The sequence below is a fragment of the Tachypleus tridentatus genome, chromosome 13, assembly GCF_004210375.1.
Source record: "Tachypleus tridentatus isolate NWPU-2018 chromosome 13, ASM421037v1, whole genome shotgun sequence".
Taxonomy (NCBI): domain Eukaryota; kingdom Metazoa; phylum Arthropoda; class Merostomata; order Xiphosura; family Limulidae; genus Tachypleus; species Tachypleus tridentatus.
Window position 1 is genome coordinate 231508157 of NC_134837.1, and position 16325 is coordinate 231524481.

At 30.5% G+C, this 16325-nt stretch overlaps 1 protein-coding gene across 1 annotated transcript in view; it reads left to right on the forward strand.

Moving 5' to 3' along the window:
* Nucleotides 1-16325, forward strand: part of hlk (hulk) — a 151044-nt gene that overhangs the window by 45072 nt on the left and 89647 nt on the right. Inside the window, exons 11-19 of the mRNA XM_076483714.1 lie at nt 1803-1934; nt 2378-2560; nt 3158-3289; nt 6721-6903; nt 7416-7547; nt 8784-8966; nt 9542-9673; nt 12540-12725; nt 13676-13807. Coding sequence (XP_076339829.1) covers nt 1803-1934; nt 2378-2560; nt 3158-3289; nt 6721-6903; nt 7416-7547; nt 8784-8966; nt 9542-9673; nt 12540-12725; nt 13676-13807 — 1395 coding nt within the window. The remainder of the gene's footprint in view (nt 1-1802; nt 1935-2377; nt 2561-3157; nt 3290-6720; nt 6904-7415; nt 7548-8783; nt 8967-9541; nt 9674-12539; nt 12726-13675; nt 13808-16325) is intronic.

Here is a 16325-nt window from a genome sequence, read left to right on the forward strand (position 1 = left end):
GTTAGCACTCATACCACGTGCTCTGTTTCTTCTAGTGTCCACTTTGAGATGGGGTTTTTTCACAAGGCTTCTTGAGATATCCTCATGATATGAATTTACTCTGTTGTCCAATCCAGCCTATACCTGTTTCATGAACTATTATGGAAAAATTCAGCATCAAGGAGGTTATCTACTCACCTCTTTGACTCACAGTTTTTGGTTTTAAAATTAGAGGTTTGTTGTCATCCACTGTATTGCCTACAGTAAGAAACCTTTATGGGTGGAGGTTCAGTAGGGATCTGGACACTAGTTTCACTTTTTTGGGGTTCTGCCATTATGAATTATCTTTTTCCTCCCATTGTTGAGTGTAGAACAGGATACCCTTGCCACCTTCAAGTTTCTAGTCATTGGGGTGATGGACTATGGAGAATTATGACCATTTGGAACTTAGCACAATACAGTGAAAATTATGGTGGTGGTAAAACTGTTAGTGTAGTGTGGGTCACCCCCTCTAAACCATAACTTGTGTAACTTGCACCCTCTTGCAGCCAAAGCCTGTTCTGTTGAGTCAAGGTGAGCACGCAATTTACAGAAAACATGATCCAAAAGTAATGTGTCTTTCTCTTCAGTCTGAGCTTGTTCAAAAGAATGGTGGTGAGCACACACTATGTGAAACCATAATATGTTACTGATATTCCCTCCTCTTGTAGACAGTTTTTATTCAGTGAAGTTGAGGTGAGCGTACACCAATTAGAAACATAGTACATTACTAAAGTGCTCTTCTTTTTGCAGCTGGAATCTGTCCCATTGGGTCCCTTCAGTAGTGTTGTGTTGAGCACACAAGATATGGTCTGAACATGTCCCTACCACACTATGTATACTGGTTTGCTGACTGCTTGTGTGCAAGTGCATGGATGGTCATGTTTTCCTTCTGCCTGTATTTGTGACACTCATTTGTCTTTTTCTTTCTTACATTCTGGATGAAGTGTATACCCTGATTGAGATGAGATACGGTCTTCCACATGTGTGTCTCTATGGGGTATTTTCCATTTGGTGTCACACTTCATGAGTTTTGCTTTGGGTGCTTTTCACCTTGCAAGTTTACCATCAACCCCCTCTCCAATTCAATGTGGGATCCTGGCTAATCTGTATGTATTGGTGAGTATCTACTGGAAATACATTTTTAGATTAGGAAAATGTTAACTTACTATTATCATAATATTTCAAAATTTAGTGCTGAAAACTAGTCACTGTAATGTATGAATAAGATTCTAGAACAGTTATTGGTACTCAACTCAAAATGCCTAAATATCATTTACATTTCAGTCCATTTCTGACAGAAGTAAAATTTCACTCATTTGACACAAGAATAATTTTTAAAAACTGAGAACAGTGTGGTTTTCCCTTAAATGTTGTTTTTGCTACCAATTTTTTATAAATAATTTTGACTGTTGTTTGTAACTGGTTTAAGTATTCATAATCATGCCTGGCAATAAAACATACCTTCACCCTTGATGGTGATTAGCTTTTTGCTAGCTGACAACCATTAATTTCAAAACCTAGAAATTTTATTAGATGGTTAAAGTACTTAAATTGATTTAAAATATTGTGATTTGATATAAAAAAAAATTACTGTAAAATGGTGAACCGTTTTAGTTAATTTGGAGTGAAAGTGGTTACTTGCATGTGGTCAGTGTCTGTAAATAGCCTGCAGAGATATGATTTGTGTTCAGGGCTCCATATTTTAAAACCAGTAAGTGAATGACATTGAATGGTTATGAAATTTAATATTTGGATGTGGTTTTAATTTTTTAACAATTTAGGTGACTTGAGCAAAGAAGAGGAGGTCCTGAAGTGGTTGATCAAACAGTTAACATCTGATGAAATTGAAGACATTACTGATGAAGTGCTTGATAAACTTGTAGAGAAATCTCCATTTCTGGCAGTGTTGTTTTGTAAGTGAAGTTAATTTCTTTTCCATAGAGTTTTGAATATATTAAAGATGCACCATGAAACTTTGGTCAATTTATATTTCAGGGTTGGCCATGCTATTATGCTATGAAACTTTCACCAATGTATATGTATGTATTGAAAGTTTACACTGTTTGTTAGTTATGGAACTTTAATCAGTAAATTATGAAACATTAATTAGTGTATGAAATGAGGATTACTGTGTTGGTAAATTATAGAACTGTGATTAATCCACATATGAGATACAATATGAAACTTGCCTGGACTGTATATTAGAAGGTTTTATCCCTTATCTTACAGGGAATTCTTATTGGTCAAATATAAGAGTCTCACTTTTATTTCTAACTGAAATTATCATTAAAACTGTTTGTATATCAAGTCATTTTGTAGAAGATAAACAGCATGGGATAACTTTATTTTATTTTAGATGACAAAGACAGTAAAAAAAGCTTAAAAGTGCTACAAGAATTGGAAAACATTGATGATGACACTGACAAACAGGGCATTCCATTTGTAAAGATTGATGATGATAAAACTGCTGCTGAATTTGGAATTGAAGATTTACCAGCTTTAGTGTATTTTGAGAGCAAAATTCCAAATTTCTACCAAGGTATTCAAACTTAAAACTTTTAAGAACCTTAATATATGCAAAATTAGTTGTAATGAGCTTAATTGGTTTGCACACAAATATTTTAGAGGTATGTACAGAGTGAGTTATTATTTTGAATGAGCTGAAGCATATATCCAAAGATCTTTAGTTAAAGTGGTGCTTAATAATGTGTTATTTGACTATACTGTATTGATCTTATCTATAACTTTATTTTGATAAAGGAGGCAACAGACTTACCTCTAGATAGGGACTATTACCAGAGTAATGATTTTGTTCAAGACAACAAAACAAAATGAAAAACAAGTTAACCAAAAGAAGAGCTTTGAGCATAATAAATTATGAAAGAATAAATAATAAAATTAAATTAAAAACATACACAGTTACACAGAGAAGGTGTGTCCTATCTGTCAGAGGGTTTGTTATTTTTCACCTGGATGCAGTATAATTATTCATAATCTTTTTTAAAATTTAAATTTTGGGTTAAAATCACAAGTTATTGCATATAATTATAAGTTCTTTCTATGTAAAAGTTCTTTTCATCCATGACTATTTCAGTTGCTCTCTTAACAGGGGCACATTTATTGGTTTATTATTTAGGAGACTTGACAGATGAAGAAAAGGTTTTGGAGTGGTTGATTAAACAGAAAACCTCTGATGAAATAGAAGATGTCACTGATAAAGTATTAGAACAAATGATTGATAATTCACAATACTTGGCTGTACTATTTTGTAAGTAAATATTTCACCATACTACTTAAAATTTATTTTTTTATACAGTGTAATATTTTCTTATAAATGTGCATATAAATATATACACTTGCTCACACACACACACACACACACACACACACACACACACACATATATATATATACAGTTATAAAAGTAAATATTAAAACATTGGTGAAAAATAAATATGAATGATTGGTAAATACCTGATGTTGAAAATATAATAAATAATTAAAATAAAATGTTTTATAATTACACAATTAAATGTTGCACTTAGAACCATTAATGGCTTGCTCTTAAAAATACTACATGTTTTGATATCTTCTACATCATCTTAGGGAAACGCATCTTGTATCAAATAGGAAAACATTGTTCCAAAACATGCTTACCTACATTCACACTATGGCTGTTACTCAACTGACACACTTTCTTCCTTTACCCATTTTAGCATTGATGATATTTTCTTGCTTGCTCCAGTCTTTTATATGGCACTTAATTACCTTTGATGATATTTGTCTCATGACACTCTCCACCTACATCAATGTACCCTCTGTCCTGGTACTGTATGTTAGCACCTCATTCAGGTAATGTTATCTCTGTTTTTTCTTCAAAGCATTCACTATTGTCATTGTTCTGAGATATTTTGAGCATTCTCCTTCTTACCTTATTGATATAATTGATTTTCACTTTCAAAAAATAGATTTGCAAGGCAAATTATGGTACAAATTCACAAATTATTATTTATGCCATGAGTTTTCTTCTATTCCACCTCTGTTATCTAGCATCACATAAAAATTGGAGTGAGGGGAAGGGGTCAGAATCACTCTCAGTTGAGAACGTCAGTGATCTTATTTGCAGTTAGATGGAGAGAGATATATATTCATCTGTGAGGCTGAAATTGATAAAGATTCTCAATATTCTGAAGAGAATTTAGGTTGTATTCCTATCAGTTGTTGGGCTTAAAAAGACAAATGGTTGATGTCAAATCATTAATGTTTCTCATCTATATCAGTTGGCATTTTTTACTGGGTTTGTGCATGTTCAAGTTCGTTGTAGTCTCCTATATGCACATTGCCATTTTTGTGGTGTACTTCCATTTTTGTGCATGAGGGTGAGGTACTGAAGTTAAGGGTTTTTACCTTCAGACTAATAACAGCTTCATATAGTTTCTGAAGAATGAGCTTCATTCTAAGACATCTATGCTTGCTCAAATGCAATATGTCATTAGTCCGTTTTAGTTTTTTGTTCATCACATCTCTCAGTATTTCTGCTCCATGTAACAGTTATAAAGCAATCCTTTATACAAAATGTAAAAGTAGAATACAATACAAATATTCCATAAAAGAGCAGGTAAGTTTATTGACCATTCTACCAGATTTAATATGTTCCAATCAGAACTTTAGAAAAATTAAACAGTTTTGCAAATATAAAATAAATACAGTATAGGAGAATAAGGTATGTATTATTAACGTACCTTGTTTTCTTAAACCAATTACTGGCAACGTGACATTGATGAGTACCAGATCAATAGCTCTTTGTCAGCTGTGTTAACCTGAATAAGGTCACAGTATAGTGGCTCTTTGTCAACTGTGTTAACCTGAATAAGGTCACAGTATAGTGGCTCTTTGTCAACTGTGTTAACCTGAATAAGGTCACAGTATAGTGGCTCTTTGTCAACTGTGTTAACCTGAATAAGGTCACAGTATAGTGGCTCTTTGTCAACTGTGTTAACCTGAATAAGGTCACAGTATAGTGGCAAAAGTTGTTCTGTTTTCATTCAATAGGCATTTATAATCATTTAAAGTTCTGATACCAGCTGTATTTTCCATTACTTGATTGATAAATCTGTATATGATTTGTACCAATTCTTTTTTTATGTGTAATTTCCAAGTTTATTTCTGCTGCTGTATATTCTAAGGGAAATTGAGTTGATTTTCCATAAGGTATGCTTAAGTAAAAACAGCCACACTGACAAAAACAGTTGTTCTTCAATAATGTATGCTTAAGTAAAAACAGCCACACTGACAAAAACAGTTGTTCTTCAATAATGTATGCTTAAGTAAAAACAGCCACACTGACAAGAACAGTTGTTCTTCAATAATGTATGCTTAAAGTAGAAACAGCCACACTAATGAACAGTTCTCATAATAATATTAAGGCTAGAAACAGTGATACTGACAGAAATGGTTCTCACAACAAGATATGCTTAAAGTTTAAACAATAAAACTATTTTTCTCAAATTAATATATTTTACATTTAATTAAATAAAATTTTTAGAATAATGTACATGTCTATAATCAACAAAAACAACAGTAATAGAAGTCAGTTCTTCCCAGATCAACATATTAAAGTATAGTTATTTCTCTTAGTGATGTTAATTTTGTTTTAAACCAGTCAAGTCTTTTTTTTATTTGTATGATGTTTCCCTGATTTTTATTGCATGAAATGAAATTACCTTGAGAAACTATCAACTTTACAGAAGAATTACAGTTTGTCTACTTAAGTTGTTGTGAAGTAATTTAAGTAATGCCCCCAAGTTTAATTTTATAACTTATTTTATGATTAGCCTAGCTAGGCCAATAAGCATTGATATTTCTTTAAAATTTAACTCTCAGTCTGTTTCTGATAAGAATTTTATATTAAATGTAAGTTAATAAATTTCCCTAAACATCTGTTTATACAAGTTGTATACAAAGATTCTTTTTTATAATTGTTTAACTGCATTGATTCTAAATAGCCAATACCTAATATAATTATTATATATATATCTTTTGAATATGGATAAGTAGTTGATTTGAGAACTTTAGTAGACTCCAACTGCCTGTTGAATGAAAGGTGAAATAGTTCATCCAGTTTGAGAATAACATCATTTTTACTAATTTGTGTTTGAATCACAAAGAATAACTGCCCTTTAAAGGGCTATTTTGTATGAGAAATATGGAACTTGTACCATTTGTATTTTTTACCCATATCAAGTCAACTAAGCACTGGTTTAAAAAATTAATGTTTTTTATATGGTTTATACAACAGTTCATGAACTAAGTATGATTTAAAATTGTATTATCCAAGTTTTTAAAGGAGAAAAAAAGAGTCATTACTATGTGAAACTATGATTATTGGTTAGGTAATGTATCAAAAATATGCAAATATCAGTTGAAAATATTGCTATTGGGTCATTCCATGCTAACTCAGCTAGGGCTTCCTAGTTCATGTAGATTTCCTTGAAATCTTAAAGCTGTACTGCATGGCTGAATAAATTAATATGAAGTTTTTCCTTGAATTTTTTCAAGAAAATCTATGACATGAACTGGGAAAAGTTCTTTTTTCTGGGCGAATTGACACGGAATGACCATATTGGACTTATTTAATTTGAGTTGTTTAGTCAGTTAGTGTGAACTGCTAAAAGTTTTAGTTTTGTGGATTTGTTACAGATGATCGAGAAAGTAAGAAAAGTATGAAAGTATTAGAAGAATTAGAGAACATTGATGATGACACTGACAAACATGGAATTCCATTTGTAAAAATTGATGATGATGAATCTGCTGCTGAATTTGGCATAGAAGATCTACCAGCCCTGGTGTACTTTGAAAATAAAGTTCCAAACTTCTATCAAGGTTTTGTTTTGTATTTGCATTATAATAAATTAGTTTAAAGAGCACACTTACATAGGACCTTGCTGTGCTGGATGTAGCTTCCTAACATGTTATGTGTTACCAGAAACACACAAATATACAAGGTGTGTGAGGGTGTATCTTACTGATTAATACTCATGATGTTCTATGTGTGGAATATCTGCTGACAATCTGTGCAAGTGAAAACTTACTGTTGGATAGGGTGTGCTCTACATATGGCTTACTTAGATTCATTATATACTAGCAGAAACGTTTTGAAATATAAGGTGTGTTAGGTGCAGCTTATTTATCATCATGATGTACTTTCAGGAGCTGTTTGTAAGTTCTGCTTGTTGGAGATTATTAGTGGTTATGGTTTACTAGCAGGACCTTTCTTAACAAGAAGGATATACTAGGTGCACAAGACAATAATGAAATATAATTAAACACTTTTCTTTGTGTTATTTTTCTGTTAATTAAAACATACTAAAAATTCTGATTGATCTTTTATTCAGGAGATTTAACAATAGAGGAAGAGGTCCTAGAGTGGCTAATTAATCAGCAGTCTTCTGATGAGATTGAAGATGTCACTGATAAAGTACTGGACCAAATGATTAATAAATCAAAGTTTCTAGCTGTGTTGTTTTGTAAGTATATTTACTAAAGTGTTTACACAAATAGTGTTTTAGTTAACATGCAAAATGTCCCCTAATCGAGTAAAAAATATTGTAAAATTATATATTTTTCAAGACGGGAATTTTATAACTTTGTAACATGAAGCAAACAGTATTGAAGTTTTACTTTGAAACGTACAGTAACTTGTTTACATTTTACAGAAATACTTCATTGATTACAATGCTTATAACAACTGACTCTTAAATTATAAACTTGTTTTTATATTGTGCAGTATTTGTGGGCTTCTTATTTTTTGTTATTGAGTAATTTTATGCTTTTCAATGTTACAGTCCTCTAGTTTAACACTCTCAATATGAGCATCATTTTCTTTGAATGTCAAGAGGTTTTAGGGAGCTACATTCAAAATTTAAGTACCTTATTGTTACTTTATATGAATACACTTGGCATCACAATATAACAAATGATCTAAATTCTAATATTGTATACGTTTTTAGATTCTTAATTTAAGGAAAAATTTTTTTTAGAAATCCACAATTTTCTCTATTTAATTTATTTATCACCCCTCCAAGAAGTACAAAATTTAATGTAAATTGCTCATTATAATGTTGTCATTGCTCAGGCAGAGTGCAAGTGTCTATCACCTTCAGTCTGTTTCATTAGAAGAGCCATAAACTAGAAAATCAAACTCCTCTTGCCAAACACACCTGTCCTCTGATTCACAAATTGCCAATAGTTCTCTTTGTTGCTTAGTACTATATTATTTGTAACCAATAGAAAGACAAAATTTTAATTTATCCAGTAACATATTATGTTACATTGTTTTGTATACAAAGAATTATCTATTTTATTTCATGTTCAATCTTTATTTCCATGGGAAGCACATTCAATAACTGAACTAGATTTACTTTACAATACACTTCCTGAATGATGTTCCCTTTTTACAACACTAAAATCAGGGGTTCAATTCCTCTCGGTGAACTCAGCAGATAGCCTCATATGGCTTTGCTATAAGAAAAAACACACACACTCCTAAATAAACTTCTTGTTGTGTAAGGTAATTACCTTAAAGATATGTTTAGGAATAATACAATGGTTTAAAAATGTATTTAAAAAAACTGATGTAGTCCATCAGAAATTCTAAGGATAAAAATTGAATACTTTTTTTAATGAAATAGAGCATGTTAAGTAGAATATAACATTCATTGTACTCTTGGGTGACTTAAGTTGTAAATATTTATTTCATTTAGATGACAAAGAAAGCAAGAAAAGCATGAAGGTAATAGAGGAGCTAGAAAACATTGATGACGACACTGATAAAAATGGCATTCCTTTTGTGAAGATTGATGATGATAAAACTGCTGCTGAATTTGGAATTGATGACTTACCATCTTTAGTATACTTTGAAAACAAAATTCCAAACTTTTATCAGGGTAAAAATTAAATTTCTAATTGTTTGAATTGAAGAAATGTAGCCTGTTTTCTTTGTCTTTTTGTATATATGAACTTAGAAACTTTTATTATAAGAATAAGTTACACTTCTCAAACAATATGGTTGAATGGTTAGATTTTTCTAAAAATAATAATTAAAAATCACTTGACTCAAATAAGAAAACTTATTTACCTGCAAAATTTAAATATTTATATTAAACTGATGAGTCTAAGCAAGAAGAGAAGTTAAAAAACTCTAGATATTTATGCTAATTAATAATTTTAATTGACTATAAAAAATATACGAGTCTGATGACATTTTGAAAACTTGTTAGTTTCTAATTTTAATTTACTTAATTAGTATAAGGAAACGTTTTGATTGGTTAAACTAACAGATACAATTTCATGTAAGCATATTTTGAAAAATAAATAATTTTTTCCAAGCAAAGAGGTACCTCTGGGATTTTTGGTTTACAAAAAGTTATCACTTTTAGGAGTAATCTGAATAGGAAATGCTTTAGGTTGGGATAGTCCACCAGAAAAAATTTTATTTAGATCTACATTATTGTAACTTCAGGTGATCTGATGAAAGAAGAAGAAGTTTTAGACTGGTTGCTCCACCAAAAAAATTCTGATGAGATTGAGGATGTGACAGACAAAGTCTTAGAACAGATGATTAAAAATTCCAAAATTTTAGCAGTGTTGTTTTGTGAGTACTATGAAAGCTTGTGTTTTACTTCTTAAAGTTATGGCAAAACATGAGCAGAAGTTAGCAATTTCTTATCAATATCAGTATTTTTATCAAATAAAACACTAATTATGATGTTTTTTAAGTTTACATTATTTTTAACTTACCAGTTTTAAAATCAAAGTGTACTAGAGAGATTACTTATCTTAAAAAAAGAGTGTGTATGTATTTGGTCAAGTAGCATCTTGTTCTGTTGTTGTTCTTGAAACTTAAATTCATAGTTTAGTTGCAAAACTGAAGTGAATAGTTCCTTAGATATATCAGGCTGTTGCATATGAAATGCCAGATTTTCATGTGCAAATTTGAAATTTGATTTTAGTGGCTGAAAGAGAAGCATTATTGTATATATGGCAGAATAACGTAGTTTATTATTTGGTTTATTTCAAGTTTGCTTTATTATTCTTATTAAAGAAACTAAATCATATTTATATTGATTTTTGTCACTATGGTTAAAATTAATATTTGTGTAGTTTTCTTGCACAAGTTCAACCTTAGTCACAGTGTGGTGATAGCAGCTTATAATATCAATCATGCATTTGGTGATGGCACAGCTAATGAGTCTACAGCACAGCTTTGGTTAAGGAGATTTTGTTCTGGTGACAAACTTTGAAAATAAGCCTCATGGGATGCCTTCAGACAGCTGTTAATGAGGAAGAATTTAAAGGCCTTAATTGAATCAGATACCTGCCAAACCATGAAAGAACTTGCTGACAAACTTGTTCATTATTCAACAGTTTTCCAATATCTTGAAGCAATTGTTAAGGTGATAAAACTCAATAAATGGGTACCTCATGAATTGACTGAAAACCATCAAAAAGGATGAGTTGAAATTTGTTCCTCAATTTTTACTTACAACAAAAATGACCCATTTCTCCATGGAAATGTCACCTGTGATTAAAAGTGGATTCTTTAAGACTATCAACAATGATCCAGACAGTGGCTTGACTTTGAAGAAGTACCACAACATATTCCAAAACCAATTCTTCAGCTTAAGAAGTTTATGGTCAGTATTTGGTGGTCATCAGCAGGTGTAATCCATTATTCATTCTTAAACCAAAGAGAAACAATCACAGCAGAGAAATATTGTTCTAAAATTGAAATTATGCATCAAAAGTTGTCATGAAAACTTCAACAATAGTCAGTTGCAGTGGACGCATGTGCTTCATGTCAATGCTTGACCTGATGTCTTACACATTACTGTACAAAAAAAATAAGCGAACTTCAGAGTGGAACTTAATCTCATCCGACATATTTACTAGATCTTTCTACTATAGATTATCACTTTTTAAACATTTGAACATTTTTTAAAGGAAAAAACTTTTGCAAAGCAAATGTCAATTAAAAGTGCCTTTGAAGACTTCATTACATCAAAGGAAGTCCAGCTCTTTAAAGATGACGTTTACAAACTTACGATTTATTAGCAGAAGCATATTGAGTCTAAAGGAGCTTATTTGGTTTAAATAAATTAAACAACAAAAAATGTACTTGTTTCACATTTTCCTTTAAAAATCCAGCATTTCATATGAAACAGCCTGGTACATCTGAAGCCTGTTAAAAGGGTTTTGAGTCTAAATCTTAATAATTTATTTTGTAAATTTTCCTCATGAGCTCTTGTTTAGTGGGAACATTTGATCTGGAAATGCATATTTAGACAAGACCCTCCCTCAGTTGTACATTGTGTGCATTTAATATGCTAGTGTAATAATCTGATAACTGTTGTGTCATTACAGTCCCAATAGTTTTTATAAATTGGTATAACAAAAAAGATGGCATGGTTAGTGAAAAATCACAGTAAATGACAAAAACTGTCGGAAGTTTTGGTGTTAGAGAAACTAGTTTTCACACATTCATATGTTTTCTTCAATTTCAAGTTATCTTATGGCATGGTAACTGCTCAGCAATGCATGTGTGATCACGTAACTTTGAATTACTTTAAAGAGTCAAGAGCTCAGGAAGCTGTTTAGCTTAAGATGGCCTTAAAAAGTGTTGAAAGTCAGCTGGCTTTAGATTAAACAACTTTTCATGTCTATTATTTTGATGTATTCATCTGTTTTGCATTTAATGGCCAGAACTTCTCATAGGAAAAAAAATGACATTGTTTGTACATTGGATTATAATTGTGCTGACCTTTTTCATTTGGATATGTTAATTTTAAATTTATGACAGGCAGCAATGTATGGTGTGAAATATAAGTGTATTGACTCATTTTCATTTAGACATGTTTTGTTAATTTGGGATTTTTGTGTTAGGGATAAAGAAAGTTAGAGAACTCCCACCCAGCGTTTTTGAGAAGCTAGCATCAATATATTGCTAATTGAAGCTTTTTCTCATATTTGTAAATCAACTAATAACTAACCTTAAAATTTAAAAAGAGATTTAAAATTGACATTTTGACCTTTACTTTATAAGCTGATTTATCTAGCACAACTTAAAAAAATATTAATATTAAAAACAAACTTAAAACCTAAAGTCCAGTGTAATTCCTATATTTACAAATTATAATTCTGTTTGAAACAAATATATTGAAAAATAACATTTTCTTCAAAAACATTTCATTTAACTTGTAAAAAGAACATTCAATTTTAAGATGACAAATTAAATTATAAGTTTTAATCTTTTTTTTGTTTGTTACATAAACAGAATTGTAGTTTTAACAAATGTACTATAATTTCAAGCTGCCAACATTTTCTGTATATTTACCATATATGTGTATAATTTATTTATTATGCAGAGCATGTTAAATTGTATTTAACACACACACAATGTTCATTGTACACACTACAGTTATTTTGTACTGGATATTTTTCATCATTTATTTCATTTTCAGATGATAAGGATGATGAAAATTCTCTGGAAGTTATTCAGGAATTGGAAAACATTGATGATGAAGCTGATTCACATGGTCTACCATTCATCAAAATAGATGATGATGAAGTGGCTAAAGAATATGGAGTTGATGATGAACTTCCAGTATTGGTTTATTTTGAAAATGAAATACCAAGTGTTTATCAAGGTTGGACCATTTTATAAACTTTTAAAATCATAATAAAATACAAGAAACTCTTCAGCAAATTTGTAATAACAATTTTTGACACTTTATCTATACATTTTTGGCATATTATTGTTCTGTACTAATGAGTTAAAGTGTTAAAGGTTTTTGTGGGTGATTATCAAAGTCATACTTGAAGATAACTTGTATCTGCTATAGAAATTTCAAATGAAAATTAATTATTTTGTTTTAATGTTAAAACAAATTTATAGAGAAGTGCATACACATTCTTATACAATTATGATGTATTATTACTTTTTCAATTTTTCAAATAAATGCTATCATGTTGACATCATAGCGTAAGTTTTTTTTTAGGCCTATCAACAGGTATTGTAAATTATAAAGCCTAAATATAGATAGAAAAATTTAAACTGCTAGCTAATAAAAAACTAAAAAATAAAAGCAAAAACAATATTAATATCTTTTTCTTTTACTTAAAAACTCAGCTTTGGTTAGAGCCAGGATAAATTTTGTATCAGTTAGAGAATATTTAGTCTCCAATTGGCTCAGTAATGAGATTCTGGTCTAATAATGTCAAAGTTCAAAATAGCCCATTGTGTATGTTTATACTTAAAAACAAAACCAAACAAAAATAGGTCATTGAAATCAATTATTTAGTTGCATAACCCTTTTCACATGGAGAAGGTGATCACAGAAACAATTATTTCTTCTCTAAGTGGAAATACCTAAATAAATTGCATGAAATTTAGAATAGACTTATTAAATAGCTTCTAGTTTCAGCATAGAAAATTTTTGTGGTAAACTGGTTGAAATTGTTATTGCCATAACTTGAAGTCATTGTAATATGTTGTTTTTTTCTATATGCTTAATTCTTAACCTTTTTAGATATGAAGACCTAGTTTTCTTTCAATTCAGGTGCCTTATTTTTCACATTAAAACACATTTTATGTTAGGTGATTTGAAGAAGGAAGAAGTCGTCTTAGATTGGTTGTTGAGGCAAATTTCATCTGATGAAATTGAAGAAGTGACAGACAAAATGTTGGATAATCTAATAGATAAACATCAGTACATTGCTGCCCTGTTTTGTAAGTTTACTTTTTCCAAATCAAAAACTTGTTTATTTCTAACTTTTAATAATATTTTGAATAAAATACAAATAAAATAAGTAAACTAGAAGAATTGTGCTTTTTATTATTTTAGCAAGTTATTTTGCCATTTTTTTCAGTTCTTAATCTGCTTGCTTTAATATTTTTTGAAACAGAGAAGTACTTTGGACAACCAAACAGATAATCATCATTACAGTTCTAATTTCTTAAAAACATGGTTAATAAATAATAGTAATACATAATAATGTCTTTGAAATTTGATAGACATATTTTTGGATATACTCTCAATATAAATCTTCTCTTTTTTTGTAAGCATTTCTTTGGAGACATAGTGAATTATGTTTAATACTGTGTTTAAGATGATGAAATTGCAAACACTTCTTGTGTACTTTTTATACAAACTGTTTTACAAATAGGAGAACTTATAATGAAAATAATATTTTTATATTTTTAGCATAGTTAAGAAAATACAGATGAAAAAGAAACTGTACCCAGTGTTTCTAAAAATAAAGTTTAGCTTTTGGGGAAGAGATAAGTTGTACAAGTATTCAGACTTTATAGTTTTGAATCACAGTGTGAGACAGACACAAAATGAATATATTGCATATTCAGGCAACCAGTAAGAAATTGTAAGAAAATATTATGCTGGACTGAACTAATAAATCTAAACATAAAATTAATTATAATGAAGAATTGCTATACATAAACACAGATGGATTATGGAAAGCAAGCATGAGGGTGGTGTGCTTTGGACAGAAAAATCTTGCATTGAAGTTTTCTGTAATGAAAATACACTGTAGAGCTATTATTAGGATGCATAGACATCAGATAGAGCATTACTAAACATGCAAATATTTGCTATGAGAATAGTGAGTCTTCAAAATTATTTTAATATTTCATACTGAACTTCTATACCTGATAAATTCTTGTTTAGTAAGTCTTTGATCACAAAACTGGACTTCTTCTGATCTGACTTAAACACCTTATAATTGTGCAATTATTAAGCTCAATACAAAACTGGACTTTTGTTTAGTAGTCATAACCAGTTGAATAGCAAATACATAAACACAAAATTGAACTTTCTTTCTGCCAGTCATAACTACTTGATAGCAACATGTTTACTAAGCTTGTAATTGCAAAATGGACATTTTACCAAATCATGTTCTGAAAATTTTATTATTTAAATAGCTTTGTGTTTATGGAGTTAGCAAATTGATAAGGTTGGAGTTACTTTTATATTTTTTTTAAATTATAGAATTTAATTAGTATACAGTATGCTCCTAGTGAAATATAACCAGTTTTGTACATGTGTAAAAATAACCTCTTTCTGTTACTCAGTTAAAGTACCTCATATTTGAAATTACTAGTATTAGAAATGTAATTTATGAAATTTTACTATACTAAATAAAATTAGTTTTTTTTATTATTTCATGTACCTTTTCTTCCTATTTTCTTTCCTTCCTCCATTATAGAAATTCAGTATCATATCTACCTCCACTAACATGACTGCTTTTATGCTATTCTGATTACCTGATTACAAATGCACTCTCATTCCAACACACATGCATATTTCTGATTGTTTTCAAACTGTTTGTTTAGCTAGTAATGGCCTCATTTTCATGCCTACATATATGTATGTGGTTACCTTCATGTTGTTTTAGTTACCTAATGACAAACTCTTTATCACATCTACATACAAATACATGTAACCAATAGATTACATATTACATTAATATGCTGCAACAGTCATATTTCCAACATGTTTTACCTCTCCTCACAAAATAGTTTTTCTCAATTAGTATTGCCCTCTATCAGCACAATTTTCAATGCTTGCCACTAGCTTTGCTCGTCCTGCTTCTGCTTATCCACATATAAATTATTACACAGCAGTTCTCAACCCATAGGAGCACGACACAATACCTACCATGACCAGTATCCTCTCCACATTTGCACTCGTTAATCAGTTCTTTTGGCAGTAGTTTTCTACAGACTTGCTTGTTTTTGCTCACAAACTTTTATCAACTTTTTTTACTTTATAATAAAGACTTTTCCCTTTTTTACACTGGGACTATTTTGCTTCTGTGTAGTGGATCTTACTCTGTGGAGAGTGGTGCCTGACCAGGTGTATTTTTTCTTAAATCTGCACCATCCATCCTGTGATCATGCTCAGTGTCATTTACGTTATGGCTCTTTCTACCATGGAACTGATGTACAATTTCAGATATCACCAAGTGGTGGTTATGTTTCTCCATTCAGTTATCATCTATGATGAAACAGTTATATCACAGGATTAGGTTATGCACATCATAAAGATGGAGTGTTCCATAGGACTGCTAATAGTTCTGACTTTTGCTTCGTAAGTTTGTTTGTCTCAGACCATACCTTCATGAACAATATGAGTAAAGCAGACAATGATTTTTTTTCTCATTCCTGATGTTCCATAACACTGAGACACTTCCTACTGCTCACCTAATGCACTGTTCCAGTTGCTGTTGTG